Below are 19,003 nucleotides of genomic sequence, written 5' to 3'. Positions count from 1 at the left end.
ATGTTTAAAGGTGGCATAATCATGATTTACGATTTCTAAAAATAGAAAGAGTTCCATACCTGGTTGTGAAAGAGCAGCAAGGATGATCACTAGTAGCAGAGCAGATGGCAGCCTTTTCCTTAAGGATTTCATTTTAGTCAACAATGCTTTTCTTGACTGAAATTTTAGGTCACAAATTTTCATGAGGTTTTATCATCCTGCAACCACCAATTCTCTGGAACTGAACATAATCACAGAATTTTACAGGCAAAGTTAATCAGAATTGTACCAAGAAATACCATAGAACGAGGTATTCTTAAGTGTACATGCCTTAGAGGAGCAGCGTTTGGGGCACCAGCTTAATGTAAGTTCACGAAGCTCCACTATTTCACAAAATTTAAGAACTGTGACATTGTGTACCGTGCAACTGACGTTTCCCTTGTATTTACAGTTGCAGACAAATCATGTGGCAAATATTTACCCATGGGAGAGGGGGCAGTTGAGGGAGAATCTGCAGAGTTGGTGAGGGAATTTTGGTGATAAGATGATCAGAGATGTTGAGAAAGAAAGATCTCCATGGGGAAAAAGGATTAGGGGAAGGATTGTAATGACAGTGTAGCTGATAAGAGAAGAAGAAAGATTACAGGGAGTTCATTGTACTTGGAGAAGACCAGAATGTGTTGTAAACATAATCAGATAGTGGTAGTTGAGGAAGTAGATCGTATTGATGGGATAAGCAGATGGAATGGGAGGATGATTGCCATGGATAGTTGTTAGGGAACATACCTTCAAATGGGCAGTAGATCAGACTGATGTAGACAGATGAGTATGGCCAAAAGAAATAGAATGTGAGAAGGAGATAAGACCAGAATGTGCCAGATGGATGATTAGAAAACAAAGGTTGGCAAATGTTGAGGATGGATTCAAAAAAGATATAAGAAAGTGTGAGAATTGAATTGATTTTATTTCTTACATCCTTCACATACATGAGTAAAAATATTTACATCTCCATCTAAATGTACAATTATTGCAATTTATAATAAATAGAACAGTCAATGTAATATAGAGTACACTCAAATCAGCGAGAGTTAATCAGTCTGATGGCCTGGTGGGAGAAGCTGTCCCAGAGCCTGTTGGTCCTGGCTTTTATGCTGCCGTACCATTTCCTGAATGGAAGCAGCTTGAATAGATTGTGGTTGGGGTGACTTGGATCACAAGGGATCCTTCTGGCCCTTTTTACCCACCTGTCCGTGCAAATGTCCTGAATCATGGGAAGTTCACATCTACAGATGCACTGGGCCACCCACACCACTCTCTGCAGAGTCCTGCGATTTACGGAGGTACAGTTCCCATACCAGGCAGTGTTGCAGCCCATCAGGATGTGCTCAATTGTGCCCTTGTAGGAAGTTCTTAGGATTTGGGGTTCCATACCAAACTTCCTCAATTGACTAAGGTGAAAGAGGCATTGTTGTGCCTTTTTCACCACACGGCTGGTGTGTACAGACCATGTGAGGTCCTCGGTGATGTGGGTGCCAAGGAACTTAAAGCTGTTTACCCTCTCAACCCCAGATCCATTGATTTCAAAAGGGGTGAGCCCATCTCCATTCCTCCTCTAATCCACAACCAGCTCCTTTGTTTTTACAACATTGAGGAAGAGGTTGTTTTCTTGACACAACTGTGTCAGAGAGATTTCTTCCCTGTAGGCCACCTCAATATTGTTTGAAATAAGGGTAATCCGTGAAGTGATGGCTGGTACCAGAAAATTGAAAGTGTTGGTCAGGGAGAAGCCATTGGACTATGGAAAATAGTGGGAAAAAAGAGTCAAGAATAGTCTAAAGAGCTTTGACCAGCAGCCGATCTGGACATTGGAAATTCTGAGAAGAGGGTACTTCAATCAGCCCTGTTGCCTGAGTACAAAAGGCAGCGATAGGTTGGTACAGTGAAAAAGAGTTCTTACCAGTGGCCAACCATTGTTTGGGATTGATTAGCAATTGCAAATAAAGGAAAGCAGTGGAAGGCACAGCGGCCATTGTCAAAGTGGACAGTCAGAGTACTGATGTTGAGGCTTCAGCTCTTCGAGGGTTCTGCGAAGACAGACTTCAGTCAGAGAAAACAAAAGGACAGAAAAGCTCAAGGTTCAATTTTTTCTTCTTCCCTTCTTTATATCTGCTCAGCTAGGATAGTAGAGATGCCAGGCAGGGCAGTTCAATGCTCCGCTTGCTCAATGTGAGAAGGCAGGGAAGCCTCCAGTGTCCCTGATGACTACAACTGGAAGAAATGAATCCAGCTGCAGCTTCTAACAAACTGAATTAAGGAGTTGGAGCTGGAACTGGATGAACTCTGGATCATTCGGGAGACTGAGGGGGCAATAGATAGGACATGTAGAGAGGTAGTTACACACAAGGTGCAGGACACAGGAAACTGGGTGACAGTCAGAAAGGGGAAAAGTGTTAATGAGTCAGTGCAGATTAACCCTCTGGCCATTCCCCTCAATAACAGGTACATCACTTTTGATACTGCTGGGAGCGGGTGGGTATAACCTAATACAGGAAAGTAACACTGGTCGGGTCTCAGGCACCCAGTCTGCCTCTGTGATTCAGAAGGCAAGGGAAGAGAAACGGCACGCTATGGTGATATGGGACTCGTTAGTTAGGAGAACAGACAGGAGGCTCTGTGGGTGAGCAGGAGATTCCCGGATGGTATCTTGCCTCCCAGGTGCCAGGGTCTGGGATATCTTGGATCGAGTACTCAGCATTCTTCAGTGGGAGGGTGAATAGCCAGAAGTCATGGTCCATGTAAGTACCAATGACATGGGTATGATGATTGACAAAGTTCTGCATAGGGAGTTCAAGGAGTTAGGTGCTAAGTTAATGGGCAGGACTTCCAGGGTTGTGATCATAGGAAAGGTGGATGGTAGTGTTGAAGATGAGGTAGATGGTTTACAACAGAGGCAATATGTAGTGAGGAAAGGCTGTTGATGGGGCAAAATATCAGGAAACAGGATGAGTTGCAATGTAAAAGGTGGACAAAATCAAAAGGGGTGAATACAGAACTGAAAGTGTTATATTTGAATGTGCGCAGTATACAGAATAGGGTAGATGAAATTGCAGCATAGTTGCAGATTGGCAGGTATGATGTTGAAGACATCACTGAATCATGGCTGAAAGAAGATTATAGCTGGGAGGTTAACGTCCAAGGATACTCATCGCCTCGAAAGGCAATGAGGCAGGAAATATGTTCCAGATGTTGGGAGAGTCCAGTACCAGAGGGCATAGATTGAGAATAAGAGGTCAGTTATTTAAAACAGAGTTGAGGAAAAACTTCTTCTCCCAGAGAGTTGTGGAGGTGTGGAATGCACTGCCTCGGAAGACGGTGGAGGCCAATTCTCTGGATGCTTTCAAGAAGGAGCTAGATAGATATCTGATGGATAGGGGAATCAAGGGATATGGGGACAAGGCAGGGATTGGGTATTGATAGTGAATGATCAGCCATGATCTCAGAATGGCGGTGCAGACTCGAGGGGCCGAATGGTCTACTTCTGCACCTATTGTCTATTGTCTATTGAAAGGACAGACAGGAAGGCAGAGAGAGTGTAGAACTGCTCTGTTCATAAAATTGCAAACAAATTATTAGAAAGAGGTGACATAGGGTCGGAAGTTTTGGATCATTGTAGATAAAGCCAAGAAACTGCAAGGATAAAAAGACTTTGATGGGAGTTGTATACAGACCCCCAAAACAGTAATAAAGATGTGGTTTACAAATTACAGTGGAAGATATTAAATGCATGACAAAAGGGCAATGTTACAATAGTTATGGAGGATTTTAATATGCCGGTAGAATTGGAAAAAAAAACAGGTTGGTGCTGAATTCCAGGAGGGGATTTTTCTGGAGTGTCTATGAGACGGCTTTTTAGAGCAGCTGGTGGTAAACCCACCAGAGGATCAGCTATCCTGGATGGGTGTTGTGCAATGAACCAGAATGATTACAGAGCTTAAGTTAAAGGAACAATTAAGGGATAGTGATCATAATATGATTCAATTCACTGTGAATTTTTAGAAGGAGAAACTAAAGTCAGGTGTATCAGAATTGTAGTGGAGTGAATTTTTTTCAGATATATAAAGTGTAAAAGAGGGATGAGAGTGGATATCAGACTGCTGGAAAATGATGCTGGAGAGATAGCAATGGAAGACAATGAAATGGCTGGAGAACTAGATAAGTAGTTTGCATTAGTCTTCACTGTGGAAGACACTAGCAGTATGTTGGAAGTTCCAGGTGTCAGGGGTTATGAAGTGTGTGAAGTTACCATAACTATAGAGAAGGTTCTTGGGAAACTGAAAGTTCTGAAGAGAGATGTCACCTTATCCAAATGGAGTACACCCTAGGGTTCTGAAAGAGGTCATTGAAAGTGGAGGCATCAGTAATGGCCTTTCGAGAATCACTAGATTCTGGAATAGTTCCAGAAGACTGGAAAATTGCAAATGTCACTCCACTCTTCAAGAATGGAGAATGGTAGAGGAGAGGAAACTATAGGCCAGTTAGTCTGATCACAATGGTTGTGAAGAAGTTAGTGTTGATTATTAAGGATGAGGACTCAGAGTACTTGGCCGTAAAATAGGCCATAATAGGCATGGTTTCCTTAAGGGAAAATCTTGTCTAACATATCTGCTTTAATTCTTTGATGAAATAACAAGCAGGATAGACAAAGTTGAAGCAGTGGTGTTGTGTACTTGGATTTTCAGAAGGCCTTTGACAAGGTGCTACACATGAGGCTGCTTAATAAGCTATGAGCCCATGGTATTACAGGAAAGACTCTAGCATGGATAAAGTAGTGGCTAATTGGCATGAGGCACAGAGTGGGAATCAAGGGAGCCTTTTCTGGCTGGCTGCCAGTGACTAGTGGTGTTCTACATGAGCCTGTGTTAGAACCAATTTTTTAAATTTATATGTCAATGTTTGACATTGTTATATGTTAAGTTATATGCAAAGTTTGCAGACGATATGAAGATAGGTGGAGGAGCAGGTAGTTTTGAGGAAGAAGAGAAGCTACAGAAGGACATAGACAGATTAGGAGTATGGACAAAGAAGTTGCAGATGGAATACAATGTCAGGAATACAATGTCATCAACTTTGGTAGAAGAAATGAAAGGGTTGACTGTTTTCTAAATGGAGAGAAAATATGAAAAATTGAGGTCCATTTGGACTTGGGAGTCCCTCTGCAGGATTCCCTGAAGATTAATTTGCAGGTTGAGTCTGTGGTGAGGAAGGAAAATGCAATATTAGCATTCATATCAAGAGGACTAGAATATAAAAGCAAGGATGTAATGTTGAGACTTGAAAAGCATTGGTGAGGCCTCATCTGGAGTATTGTGAGCAGTTCTGAGTCCCTTATTTCAGAATGGATGTGCTGAAACTGGAGACAGTTCAAAGGAGACTCACAAAAATGATTCCAGGATTGACTAGTTTGTCATATGAAGAGCGTTAGACAGCTCTGGGTCTGTATACACCAGAATTCAGAAAAATGAGAGGTGACCTCACTGAACCTATTGAACGGTGAAGGGCCTTGATGGAGTGGGTGTGGAGTTGATGTTTTCTATGGTGTGAGACTCTAAGACCAGAGGACACAGCCTCAGAATCGAGGGGCATCTTTTTAGAATGGAGATGGGGAGGAATTTATTTTGCCAAAGGGAGATCATCTGTGGAATTTGTTGCCACATGCAGCTGCAAGAGGTCAAGTCTGTATGTATATTTAAGGCAGAACTTGACAGATTCTTGCTTGGTCAGGGCATGAAGGGACATGGGGAGAAGGCAGGAGATTGGGGTTGAGAGGAAAATTGGATCAGCCATGGTGAAATGCAGAACAGACTTGATGGGCTAAATAGCCCAATTCTGCTCCTGTATCTTACGGTCTTGTGAATTTATGCAGAATTCTCTTAACTCCAGTCTATCACAACAGAAGGCCTGACCTGCTCCTGTATTCAAACCTGAATTGTTCTTAATTTTCTGTATGTAGTGAAAACCACACAACTGAGGCAAATTATGCATCTTGTGAACTTTGCACTGCAATTTAAGAACTCATGCAATGATTGCAGTTATTTAATCATCTTCAGTAAAATTCTTCATGGCACCCAATGGCTAAGCATTAATTTGATGTAAGTTCCCTGAGGAATTCCGCATTGAACTCTAACCTGGATAGAATTGTGCAGGAGCAGTAAGTCCATTTATTTCAAAGGAAAGGAAAGGAAAGGCTTCTGGAGCCTTCAGTAAGTCTAAGATAAGTGAGTTTAATTAAATTACTATAGTTGTTTGTGTGTGTATATTAATATATTATAGATATATACATATATACAAATATACATACATACATAGTTAATATATATAATTTATACATAATAATTTTTGATTTTCTAGGATGTTTTAGTCTGATATATGAGAGTCTTTTTTTACCGTTATTAAGATCAGTGGTCTGCAGAAATGTTTGGAGTCCTTCACAGGTTGGAACACTTGGTAAAGCTTCAGAAAGTGCCTCAGCCAGCTGTCAAAAGTTTTATAACTCAATTATTGGCAGGGCTTGTTTCAGCCAACCCACATGATGGCAATGATGTCAGCTGAATGTCAGGGGTCTGATCATGGGAACTGAGACAACTTCTGACAGCAAGTCAACATCTGCTGATCTAGAAAAAGATGTATGTTATAGGCAGCCAAGTTCTGAACAATTGTGATTTTTACATCTTTGGAGAATATATTTTATTAAGAAAAAATGAAAATATGTTTTGTTTTATGCTTCCTATTGAATAATACAATTACAAATATTGCTTTGAACTGTTATCTTCAAATCAAAAATCTGCCTTCATAGTCTTTTATTTTTATTTGCAATGCTAATTCAGCAATATATACAGTTTAGAGTTTCTTTCTCTATGAATGCTGGAAACCACATTAAAGGGTCTGGAAGAATATTATCTCTGCTACAGAGACATAGTTCACTGGTAATTGTGAGAAAGAACTGAGGAGTTTTTACTGATGTTTGATTCACCTTAATTTTTTTATTACTAAAGTAGAGATATTTGTATCCAGCCAGGAAAGGATGCAGATTGGTAAGGCATGTTTAAGATTAACTACATTTATTTATATAACTTGTCCTTTTATCATCACAAGGATATTTCTAGATAATTGTCAACACTTGAGTTAATGTGCTAATTTTTGTCAATGTGTGGTTGACAGCCTGTACATGTTAATACCTGCTTTTCCTGAGAATATTAACATCTTCAATAAAGATCAAAATGAGAAAGCATACTTGGGTCATTAAACAAAATATTGTTGTCTTTGCTCACAAATTCATCTTCAGCAAAAGCAAAGATGACACTCACATTCTGAAACAATCCAATTCTTGCCCTTCAGAAATGGGAGCAGTGGTTAGAGCATTCAGCCTCCCATGCCTGCTTCGCCATTTCGCTCAGCATCGTTTTCTGCCATTAACTCCTTGCTCTCCAATTTAATTCATGGGAAAAATAAATTAATCTCTGTCTTGACTATGCTCAACATCTGAGCCACACCCGCCCATGCAAAGGATTCCAACGATATGCTATCCTCTGAGTGGACAAATTTTTTTCTCATCACTTTCTCGAATGGGCAGCCCCTCATCAACTCAACATCACTGCCAAGTCCCTTAAAAATATGGTATATTTCAATGAGATCACCTCTTAAATAAAAGAGCTGATTTGCAGATTATAACCACTGATATACCCCTTTAAATTCCTACTTCATATTTTATCCTATATTACCATTAATACATAGAGTCTACAGTATATCAAAATTGCACTAATCTCTCCTTGCTGCTCCTTAGGTCCACCCAAACTGATTTAACAGTGCTTTCTGACTAAGGTATTGGAACAACACTGCCTTTATTCAAATCTTTAAGATGAAGGCTTCCTCACTTTCTCAACATTGCTTAAAGTTAAATATCATGTTAATTTCAATATCCCATCTGTAAGTGACTGTTGGTGTGTGGAAGATTTAGGAAACAAGTCTTAGATAATTTCGAGTTTAATTCTAGAAGAGCAAGAGAAGCTAGCTAACAGTGCATTAAAATAACCAACATTAGAATTGATAAAAACATGAGCAAAATTTCTGTAATAGACTGAGGTAGTGGTGAAATGGACATCTTAAAACAGGAGCAATAAATAGCAAACAGCCGGAGAAACACAGGGCATCGTGCAACATCTGGGGGGAGAAGAGGTAATTGATGCCCCAAGAAGTGACGCTGCAACAGGATCTCAAGCTGAAATGTTGATTATCCCTTTGCCTCCACAGATGCTGCCGGGCCCAGTCAGTTATTCCAGCAGCTCATTTTCTTTGATACAAGATTCAGCATCTATGGTCTTATGCTTCCCTTAAAAACAGGAAAGCAGTAACAACCTTTAATCCACCATGGTTACTTATGGTAACATACTTACTGAATGCTGAAAGGACTAGATAAGGTGGATATGGCGAGGATGTTTCTTATGATGTAGGTATCCAGAACTACAGGGTATAGCCTCAAATCTGAGGGGTGTGACCTTTTAGAACAGAGGTAAGGAAGAATTTTCTTTTAGCCAGAGAGTAGTGAATCTGTGGAATGCTCTGCCACAGACTGCAGTGGAGGTGAAGTCTGTGGGTATATTTGAAGTGGAAGTTGTTATTTTCCTGATTGGTCAGGGTTTCAAAGGATATTGAGAAAAGACAGGACTATGTGGTTGAGTGGGATCCGGGATCAGCCATGATGGAATGGCAGAGCAGACTCGATGGGCTGAATAGCTTAATTCTGCTCCTATGTTTTATGTGATTGTACAATAAACAGATGAACAGATATGCAATTAGTCCATTGGTAACTTTTCAAAACTTGCTTCTTTAAATTTTAAAATGTAGAAACTTCTTTAAAAGTAATGATCTAAGAAAGTCACAATAAATATTTATGAAATTATCCCTTAGTGTCAGAGTATTTGCTAAAATCTGAGTTAAACCTCATGAGAAAAATGAATATTTTCGAAGTACTTTTCACTGAGAATAGTTAATAAATAGCTTAAATTCAGTAACATCTCTTAATTAAATTGCAAAAAAATTGTAAACAATTTTGCCACTGAAAGCACACTGAATTACCGATATCTTTAGGATTCCTGCGTTAAACCATACAAATTCAAAACCATTTCCACAATTAAAGTATTGAAAACATACTCATACTATCTGTATCATTCATATTGCAAAATCCCAGTTAATAATCTAAATAGACTGCATGTTTTTTGCTTTTGTGTTCCTCTTTAGTAGTTTCTGTCCCTCTATGACCATTCTTCAATCTGATTGGTTGTAGACCCTCCATGCAGCTCTATTTAGGCTTCACAGATTCACTATGGTGGATACCATACCCAACTAAAAATGGGATCAGGAAAATTTCCACAGGCAAACTTGAGCTTTATGTGATTGTACTTCAGGTGAGTGGAGTCAACCATTCTTTCTTAAGTGAGAGGAGAATCTGAGTTATAAATTGTTTATACCAGTTCATAACTAGTTTGATTAATAGTTAAAATCTAATTAAATAGCAGATCCCTCTGATTTGTATGTGTGAATTGACGCTAACCATTTCCAGCCTTAATTATTAACTAATTGGTTTACTGTCATTAATTGGGGAATTGATTTTCATTTTCTCATGGGAGAACATTTGCCCTGCGCACAATGTGTGTCATTTTGTTAAGAACAAGCACACTATTTCACAGGGGTTGAAGGCAAGGTGAAAATCTTGCTGCATGACATTAATTAATTACTTGCCCTAATTTCTCATTATCTAGTGCAAATAACATCTGAAATTCTTGTGGTAAATTTGATGTTTTTAAAAATAACCTTAATGGTATTTCATTACATTTTTTGTTGATGTGGGGTTAAACAGGGCTTCTGTTATACATCTTGTGAAATGAGGAAGTGAAAGAAGGTTGAAGAAGATTAGGACAGATGCACATGATCTTTGAGTATACTCTACAGTCTTTTAACACAGATGTATTGTCTTATTAATGTTTCTACACTAACTTCAAGCCATAAGTACAATGAAATGTATTTTGTCAAAATTGATACCTCAAGAAGTAATTATCACTATAGTCAGAAATTACCTATTTTAATATACACTGGAGGATAAAGGCCTTCCACCTTTATGCCTTTCAGCTTTGCAGAGCAGCAGAAGGAACACCTGAACTAAATGAAGCTTTTCTTGCACCAGAGTGATTAAGCAAATAGTATAAAGTATGACTGGAAGAATATTCGTGGGATCTCATTCATAAAAGAAAGATTAAATCACACTTCACTCTGAACAAAAACAATCATTGGTCAGGAATTAGCAAGCTAACGGGGAGTTTAGTACAGGCTCAACCCAGACAAACTCACTTGCAGGTGTGACTGAATTGTACACATTACTCCATTGAAGGTCTATAGCATTTGATGATAGTTATTAATTAGATTGCAAACAAAAACTATAAAATATTACTCAACAACACACACAAAATGCTGGTGGAACACAGCAGGCTAGGCAGCATCTATAGGGAGAAGCGCTGTCGACGTTTCGGGCCAAGACCCTTCGTCAGGATATTACTCAGTGTGTTAGTGGAATTCATTGAGTTTCTTAGAAACATGTACTTCTGTGGGTAGGTACCTGTACAGAAGCTACTCAAAATCAGAAACCCAATGTTCTGCGTTTGAACCATTTCCTGATGATCATATTCTTATTGGATTAAATGTGCTAAAATTGATATAATTAGCAAATTCATAGGTGAAGCTAGTTTTTAGGCCAAATTGATAGGCATTTAACTTGGAAGAAGTCGTTTCTATTTCCTAAATAATTATAAGCATTGGCAATTGCAGGGTTATATATTTAATTTAATTTTAATTTTAAGAAGTATTTTGATACCTTTTATTGGGAAATCAATAAGAGGTAACTGTTTAGCAAAAAAACCTGTTGATAGTTGATTAAAGTTGATTAAAATATGAAAGGACTGTAGGGAAATAAAACAAAGTGCATAGCTGGGTTCCAAATATTAAGTAAAAAACATGGTACAGTAAGATATTTAAAATAGTGTAAAATCTCAATTCTCCAGAATATGACAGATTTTCAGTTAGATTGTCCAGGCCACCCAGATATTTGAATAGATATCTGTTCAAATCAAATCTATTCGATCATTTGAGAGAAGAATAGGTTCTAAAACTAGATTATTTCCAAAATTCAGGGATTGATTATTTTTTGAATAAATTATTTAAGGTGCTTAGAATCATATGGTTGCAAAACTGCAATAGGAATTGAACATCTTGCATATGTAAATAATTAAATTTGTTGCCAAACCAAAGCTCTAATATATACCTGAAAACCATTGATCCACTTATTTGATTCACTTTAGAAAGGTGAATTTAACTTTTCTTAATCCTAATATTGTACATTCAAAAAAATATCTTGGATGTGCCTCTCATGATCACAAGACCCTGGTGGACATTGCCAATATGCTGCAGTCCTGTTTCCCTTGTTTGGTGTAAAGATAGGCAATGAGGCAACAGCATGGCCTTGTTTGTGATGAAGACTAGGCCTCAAGCTGTGGGCTTGCCTGTTTCTGTAGTCCAGGTGAGAAGATGCAGGAGGCAGTGTATTGAGGCATCCGTGCTCACTTGGGAGCTAGCTCTCCCTTCAGTGTTGCCCTCCAGTGTTCAATCAGTGGAATGACAGGCTTGGGTTGTTGGGAGTTGTGCCATCAATTTCCATGTCACTCAGGGACTTGGACTATACACGCATAATGATGTGCTTTTTTTTCCTTCTCTCACTATTTTGAAAATTTGTTATGCACCTTGCCTCAGAGGAGCACTGTCTCATTAATCTGTATCCATGTATGGTTTGAATGATAATTAAACTTGGTTTGATTAGAAACTGTGTACTTTTTCTGCCATAAGTACTGGAATTTCAGGGGGTTTTTTTATACACAAATCTTCTCAAATATGTATTTTTTAAAATTTACAACACCAGTCTTAAAGTGCTGCTTTTAAATTCCCTTTGCTCTACTAGATGTATTGCTGTAGTTGCAAAGTGTTCAGATAATAGTAGCTTGTATTATGATAAGATCAAATATCATAAGTTTGATAAAACACAACGCTAACAAGATCAGATTGTGGTAGCATTTACATCCTGTTTGCTCATGTTCTCCTTCATGGTGGTTATTAAGAAAATTTGAATTTTATAGAGAAAGCAGGATCACCTAATTTAATATGCCATTTCAGGTAAACCTGTCCTGCGTATTGGTCTGCCCACTGCACACCTTCAGTGTAAGTCAATCCAAGGATATCTGCTGCTGTTAAAAAAAAAACTTCTAATCATCTCTAGAGTGCTACCTTAAGGTGTTCGGTATAGAAATATCTGGGCAAATATGATTTGAGGTTAGAACCAAGACAGGTTTAACTTGTTTAGTACTTCTATTTGTCTTCTCCTGCAAATGTTAGCTTGTTCAGCATTTCTTGTTTTTATTTCTTGGTCTGTCAACATATATATGATCACTCAAATATTAAATACAACACTGCTGCCTGCTTAGCTACAAACTCCAACTCTAATAGACAGTGCATCGCAACTATATACACAGTATATTAACAATACAATTTATATATACAGCCATCCACAGCATAGTAAAATTTTAATTGTCCCATTCAGGCCTAAAGATTTAATTGCTGTGGAGGATTTCTTACTGTTTTGGGATAACATCTTCCTGCTTGGTAGCTGAGACAATCTCAGGATCTGGGGCCTCCTCCATGGTGGTTGGGTGAGGTATATCAGACCACAGCGATTATGATGGCAATAGCCAGTTTTCTTCTCTAACAATTGACACTACTCTCTTCAACTGATTGATGTGTCGTCTCCAAATGATATCAGATGCAATCTCCACTGTGTAGGAGAGTGGTCCAGTTCTGTCCTAAATCTTTCAGAGTACCCACTTTCGATCATCCCTCTGGTCCCTCATGAGGACTGCTTGTACAGGAGTGAAAAATTGAACCTCATTGTTTGAGGAGCCTTCAATTTGTCTCAGCTGTTTCTCCCTTCTGAGATTGGGTTAGAGGAATTCCAAACATGGATGCAAGAGACGGCCCAGGAATGCTGGTGAGCTTTTGGTTGAGAAGTGTGTTGTAGAGCAATATGCAAGGAATGAAATTGGCGAGCTTCTGACTCAGCGTTAGTGTCGTGCATTCTTCGGACTCTGGACAAACCTTTCTGCCAAGCCACTTGCAGCTGGGCGGTAAGGTGCAGGTGTAATATATCTTAGTCCATTCATTTTCAGGAATGACTGAAACTGTTCCCGCACAAACTGTTGTCCAATGTCATTGACTGGAACACCAGTCCATGAGAACAGACTTCTGAGTACATCAACCGTGTGCAAGGCCGTAGTGGAGTTTTTTGAGAACACTTCTGGCCAGAATAGTGGAAGTAGCTGCATCCACTACTACTAAGAAATTTGTGCCCATGAACAGTCCAGCAAACTCCATGTAACTCCTCTGCTAGGGCAATATAGACCATTTCGACGGATAGAAGGGTGCTGCTTTTGGCATATTCTGACATATTGGCATCCTGTATAGTGCATAGCAAGATGCTGGATCTGCTGATATATCTCAGGCCACCAGAAAAAAAGCTTTGAGCCAATGCTTTCACTTTAACCATTCCTAGATGACCTGCATGTAGCTCTCAAGTAGGATGATAAAACAACTCTCAATCCCCAAATAAGGCAGCCTCTGTCAAGGGCAAGTTCATCTTGGTGCTGGTAAAAGTGATGGAAGTGGAACTTCAGCTGCAAATTCCAGCCACTTTGGGTGACACAGCGCAAGGTCTTTTCTAGTTTCCATTTAGATCATCTCTGCCGTAATAGGGAGACTTTTGATTTGCTTTGGAGAGAATACATCAAGAGGAGTGTTTTTTTTTGTAAATTTTCTGCTATTTCCTTTGTTAAGGGCAAACAGGACAATCCATCAGCAATTCTATGATTAGTCATCCTCTTGAATTCAATTTTGTAGATGTATTCCTCCAAGACACAGAGCCCATCTCTGCACTTGTGCTATTGCTGTTTGTGGAACACCAAGCACTGATAATCAGGAATGTGGTAAACTCTCTCACATACAAGTACTAGTTGAAACATTTTACACCACAAACCAAACTCAAGGCTTCTCTATTAATCTGTGCACGATTTTTCTCTGCCGCAGTAAGGGAAAATGATGCAAAGGCTAAGGGGCATTCACTTACATCTCTCATAACATGTGCCATGACTGTACCTATACCATAAGGTGAGGCATCACAGACAAGCTTCATTGAACACTATGGATCATAATGTGTCAGTACAGTGTCCGATGTCACCATTTCCTTTACTTTTTTTAAAAAAGCCATCTCACACTGCTTTGTCCATTGCCATTTCTTTCCATGCTGCTCTAATGAGTTCAAGTGGTGGAGCAGAATAGACAGCTCTGGCATGAACCCGTTATAGTAATTGACAAATCCTAAAAAGGATGACGCATCTTTTGACTTTGCTTGAATTTTCTCAGCACACTTGTGAACCCTAAGTGATGCTTGGTTTCAAGAATTCACTCTTATCATGTCTTTTTCTGAGCAGATCATTTCCCAATCTTTTTAGCATTATCTTGAAGTTCTGGAGATGATCCTGATCATCCTTACCAGTAACAATTATGTCTTCCAGATACCACTGAGTGCTTGAACCATGCTTTCTACATGAGTACAGGTGCAGATGATACTACAAAAATAAGTCAATTTTAGCAATAAAGCTCTTTGTGAGTGTTTATGGTGAGAAACATTTTTGATTCTTCTGCCATCACCATTTGCATGTAGGCCTTAGCTAAGGGCTGTTTACTGAAGTGTTTTGCTCCAGAAAGGTTTGCAAAGATTTCCTCTCTCCTGGCCAGAAGACAGATGGTAACCTTTAAATCACCAGAGATTTTGATAGACCCATTCTTCTTGGCTACTGGGACCACTGGTGTTGCCCATGTGCTCTACTCAACCTTGAAAAGAATTCCTTCAACCTCCATGAAATCTAGCTTACTGGCTACTTTATCACAGATGGTATAATGAACTGGGCCTTCTTTGCAAACTTTGGTGTGGCATTTTAAATTAACACTATTTTACCCTCTAGGTTTGCGTTTTCCAATGCCTTCCTTGAATGGTAATGAAACATATCAACTCCTGCCTGGGAGGCCACTTGGGTCTGTTCCGATTTGCCTACCAGTGCAACAGGTCCATTGCAGATACTATCTCATTGTCTCTTCACTCAATCCTGGAAAATGTGGACAAGATGCACATACAATATCAGGATGCTCTTTTTTGATTACAGCACTGCACTCAAAACCATCATTCCCTTAAAACTAATCAATAAGACCTCAGCCTCAATACCTCCTTGAGTAATTGGCTCCTGGATTTCCTCAATTGCAGCCCCAGTCAGTTTGGATTGGCAGCAACGTCTCCTTTATGATCTTCATCAGCACAGATGCACCACAAGGTTACTTGCTTAGTCCCTTGCCCTACTTACTTTACACTTAGGACTGTGTGGCTAAGCACAGCTCCAATACAGTATTCAAGTTTCTGATGACACCACTTTCATGGGCCTAACCAAATGTAGTAATAAATCAGCACATGGGAGGGAGACTGAAAATTTGTCTGAGTGGTGTCATAACAACAGCCTCTCACTCAAGTCCAAGAAGCTGATTGTAGACTTCAGAAGAAAGAAATTTGAGGCCCATGAGCCAATCCTCATTGGAGGGTCACAGTTGGAGAAGGTTAGCAACTTTAAATTCTTTTGTGTTATGATTTCTGAGGGCCTGTCCTAGGCCAGAACACAAGTGCAATTGCAAAGAAAGCACAGCAGCTCTTCTACTTCCTGAAGAGTTTGCAAAGACTCTGCAAGACATCCAAAACTCTGATAAACTTCTATAGATGTGTAGTGGAGAGGATATTGACTGGCTACATCACAGCATGGTATGGAAACACCTATTCCCTTGAATGGAAAATCCTACAAGTAATGGATTCGGCCCTCTACATCAATCACGGGTAAGGCCCTCCCAACCATTGAGAACATCTACATGAAACACTGTTGCAGAAAAGCAGCACCCATCATTAGTGATCCCCACCACCCAATCATGCTCTCTACTCACTGCTGCTGTCAGGTAGAAGGGAGAAGGGCCTCAGGATTTGCACCACCAGGTTCAAGAACAGGTGTTCAACCATCAGGCTCTTAAACAAAAGGGGATAATGTCAAGCAACACACACACACAAAATGCTGGAGGTGCTCAGCAGGGCAGGCAGCATCTGGGGAAAAGAGTAAACAGCTGGCGTTTTGACCAAGACCCTTCAGCAGGACCAGAGAAAAAAAGATGAGAAGTCAGGGAAAGAAGGTGGGGAAGAAATACAAGTAGCAGGTGGTGGGTGAAATGCGAGGGGGGAGTAAAGAGCAGGGAAGTCGATTGGTGAAAGAGACAAAGAGCTGGAGAAGGGGGAGTCTGATAGTAGAGGACAAAACACCATGGAAGAAGGGAAGGGAGGGAAGCATCAGAAGGAGATGAAGGGGAGGTAAGGTGAGGGAGGAAAATGGGAATGTGGAGTGGTGAAGTAGAAGCGGGAAGAACCATTAATGGAAGTTTGAGAAATCGATGTTCATGCCATCAGGTTGGAGGCTACCCTGATGGAATACAAGGTGTTGCTCCTCCAACCTGAGTGTGGCCTCATCATGGTAGTAGAGGAGGCCATGGACTGGCATGTTGAAATGGGAATGAGAAGTGGAATAAAAGTGGGTTGCCACTGGGAGATTCCGCTTTTCTGTGCTCAGTGAGCCCTGTCCCTGGTGGTGTTGCGGGAGGTTGGGATGAGGGCAGATGAGTGAAAAATCCACCAGTCGTATCCAGGTGCCATTGGCACCTTTTGAGGTCTCTGAGTGATGGTTCGACCATGTCATGTGGACCTTGTTGGTTCTATTCCCCCTCCCACAGTGTACACCCACCTCCATGGTGGATCGTACCACTAGGTGGCCATGGGTCATTTTCTTAGCATCGTCGATGGCTGCCGATGTGTCTTAGGAATTCATCAGCAACTGGGTTACTCAGTTTGGCACCCTATCTGATATTCCCTCTAACTACGGTCCCCAATTCATGTCAGTTCTCTGGGCAGCGATGGCCCAGGACCTCAGTATTAGGCTGCATTACACCATGACATATCACCTGCAGTCCAATGACCTATACGAGTGGTTTCACTGCTCCTTGAAGACTGCTCTGAGAGCTTCCCTGACCATTGAGTGTTGGCATGATTGTCTCCCATGGGTCCTGACGGTGCTCAAAACTGCTCCAAAAGAGGACCTGGAGTTGTCCGCGGCTGAGTGAGTATACGGACAGCCATTAAGAACACCAGGGGGTGATTTTATTCCTGGTGCCATGACTGCCTGGTTGGCCTACAGCATTCCACCCTCCCCGGTAAATTCAACTCCTTTGCACTTATTCCCACCATCCATCATGGTGTACTGCACTCTTGGGTTCCTGTTGACCTACATACCACCTCATTTGTTTTTGTCCACCATGATGCACACCAGCATCCCCACAGGTCCCCTTATGATGGCCCATTCCACTTGTTGGAATGGAGATAATCGAATCTTATCATAGATGAGATGAGTAAACCTGAGTGTCTTTCGGTAGATCGCCTTAAGCCAGCCACCAAGTTTTGATGGATTCCATTACCATGCCCTTGTTATCATGACATGACCATAAATGTATCTACACAACTCTGGATAACCCAGACGCACCTTGCTATTCCTCACCCAAACTCCGGACAGACTCACAATGCCGGTTTTATGGGAGGGCCTATGTAGGGCAACGTAATTGGTGGAAACATACATAATTCTCAAGATCCTAAATTGAGTTGGAGCTCACTTTAAGAGATTGGCCTGACATGATGATGTTATTATGTGAAGTACTTTTACTGGGTTTTGTATTCAGATTTTTGGATTTCAATAATTGACTTGTTACGGTTTTTCTTCAAGATAAAATGCCTCACACAGTTTTTATTTGTGGAAGCCTATACTGTCAGGAAGGACAAGCAAATGATAGTGTAAAATTCCAGTTTTTGGGATAGGGTGCATTGTAACAGAGACAAAATTGACTAGGATGAAATACAGGACTAAAGGTGTTAGATTTGAAGGCACACAGCATACAAAATAAGGTAGTTGATCTGGTCGCACAGTTAGAGGTTGGTGGGTATGACATTGTGGGGTATCACGGAGTCATGGTTGAAAGACTATTAGAGTTGGGAGCTTAATATCCAAGGATACGCAATCTTTTGAAGGGACAAACATGTAGGGAGAGGAGGAGAAGTGGCTCTGCCGGTAAAAAATGAATTGAAATCTTTAGAAAGAGGTGACATAGAATCAGAAGATATAGAATCCTTGTGGGTAATGTTATGAAACTGCAATGGTAAGAAGACACTGATGAGAGTAACTTACAGGCTTGTTGGATCTTGTGTAATGAACAGGTATGACTAGGATGAATAAGGTGAAGGAGCTCTTGGGAAGTGGTGATCATAATATGATAGAATTCATCCAGCAATTTGAGAGGGTGATGGTAAAAATCAGATGTATCAGTATTATAGTGGAGTGAAGGGAATTATAGAGGCATAAGAGAGATGCAGGCCAAAGTTGATTGGCAGGGGACATCAGCAAAGGTGACAGCAGAGAAGCAATGGCTGGAGTTTCCAGGAGCAATTCAGAAGGCACAGAAGAGATACATCAAAAAGAAGGGGAAGTATTCTAAAAGCAGGATGATGTAATTGGCTAACAAATGAAGTCAAATCCATCTTAAAAGCAAAAGAGAGGGCATATAATACAGTAAAAATTAGTAGGAGGTTAGAGGATTGGGAAGCTTTTATAAACCAAAAGAGGGCATATATTAAAAAAAAGGGTATGGGGATTAGCTATACCAGTTTGGGTGTTATGTAGTGAACCATAGGTGATTAGGG

At 40.3% G+C, this 19,003-nt stretch overlaps 1 protein-coding gene across 1 annotated transcript in view; it reads right to left on the bottom strand.

Annotated features, from left to right (window-relative positions):
* Positions 1 to 19,003, bottom strand: part of LOC132392363 (cell surface glycoprotein CD200 receptor 1-B-like) — a 57,523-nt gene that overhangs the window by 23,693 nt on the left and 14,827 nt on the right. Inside the window, exons 2-3 of the mRNA XM_059966184.1 lie at positions 6,424 to 6,650; positions 60 to 220 (exon numbers count right to left, since the gene is read on the bottom strand). Of these exons, the coding sequence (XP_059822167.1) occupies positions 60 to 183 (124 nt within the window). The 5' untranslated portion in view covers positions 184 to 220; positions 6,424 to 6,650. The remainder of the gene's footprint in view (positions 1 to 59; positions 221 to 6,423; positions 6,651 to 19,003) is intronic.

This window comes from Hypanus sabinus, chromosome 4, assembly GCF_030144855.1.
Source record: "Hypanus sabinus isolate sHypSab1 chromosome 4, sHypSab1.hap1, whole genome shotgun sequence".
In the NCBI taxonomy this organism is placed as follows: Eukaryota; Metazoa; Chordata; class Chondrichthyes; order Myliobatiformes; family Dasyatidae; genus Hypanus; species Hypanus sabinus.
This window is presented reverse-complemented; position numbering and strand designations above follow the sequence as displayed.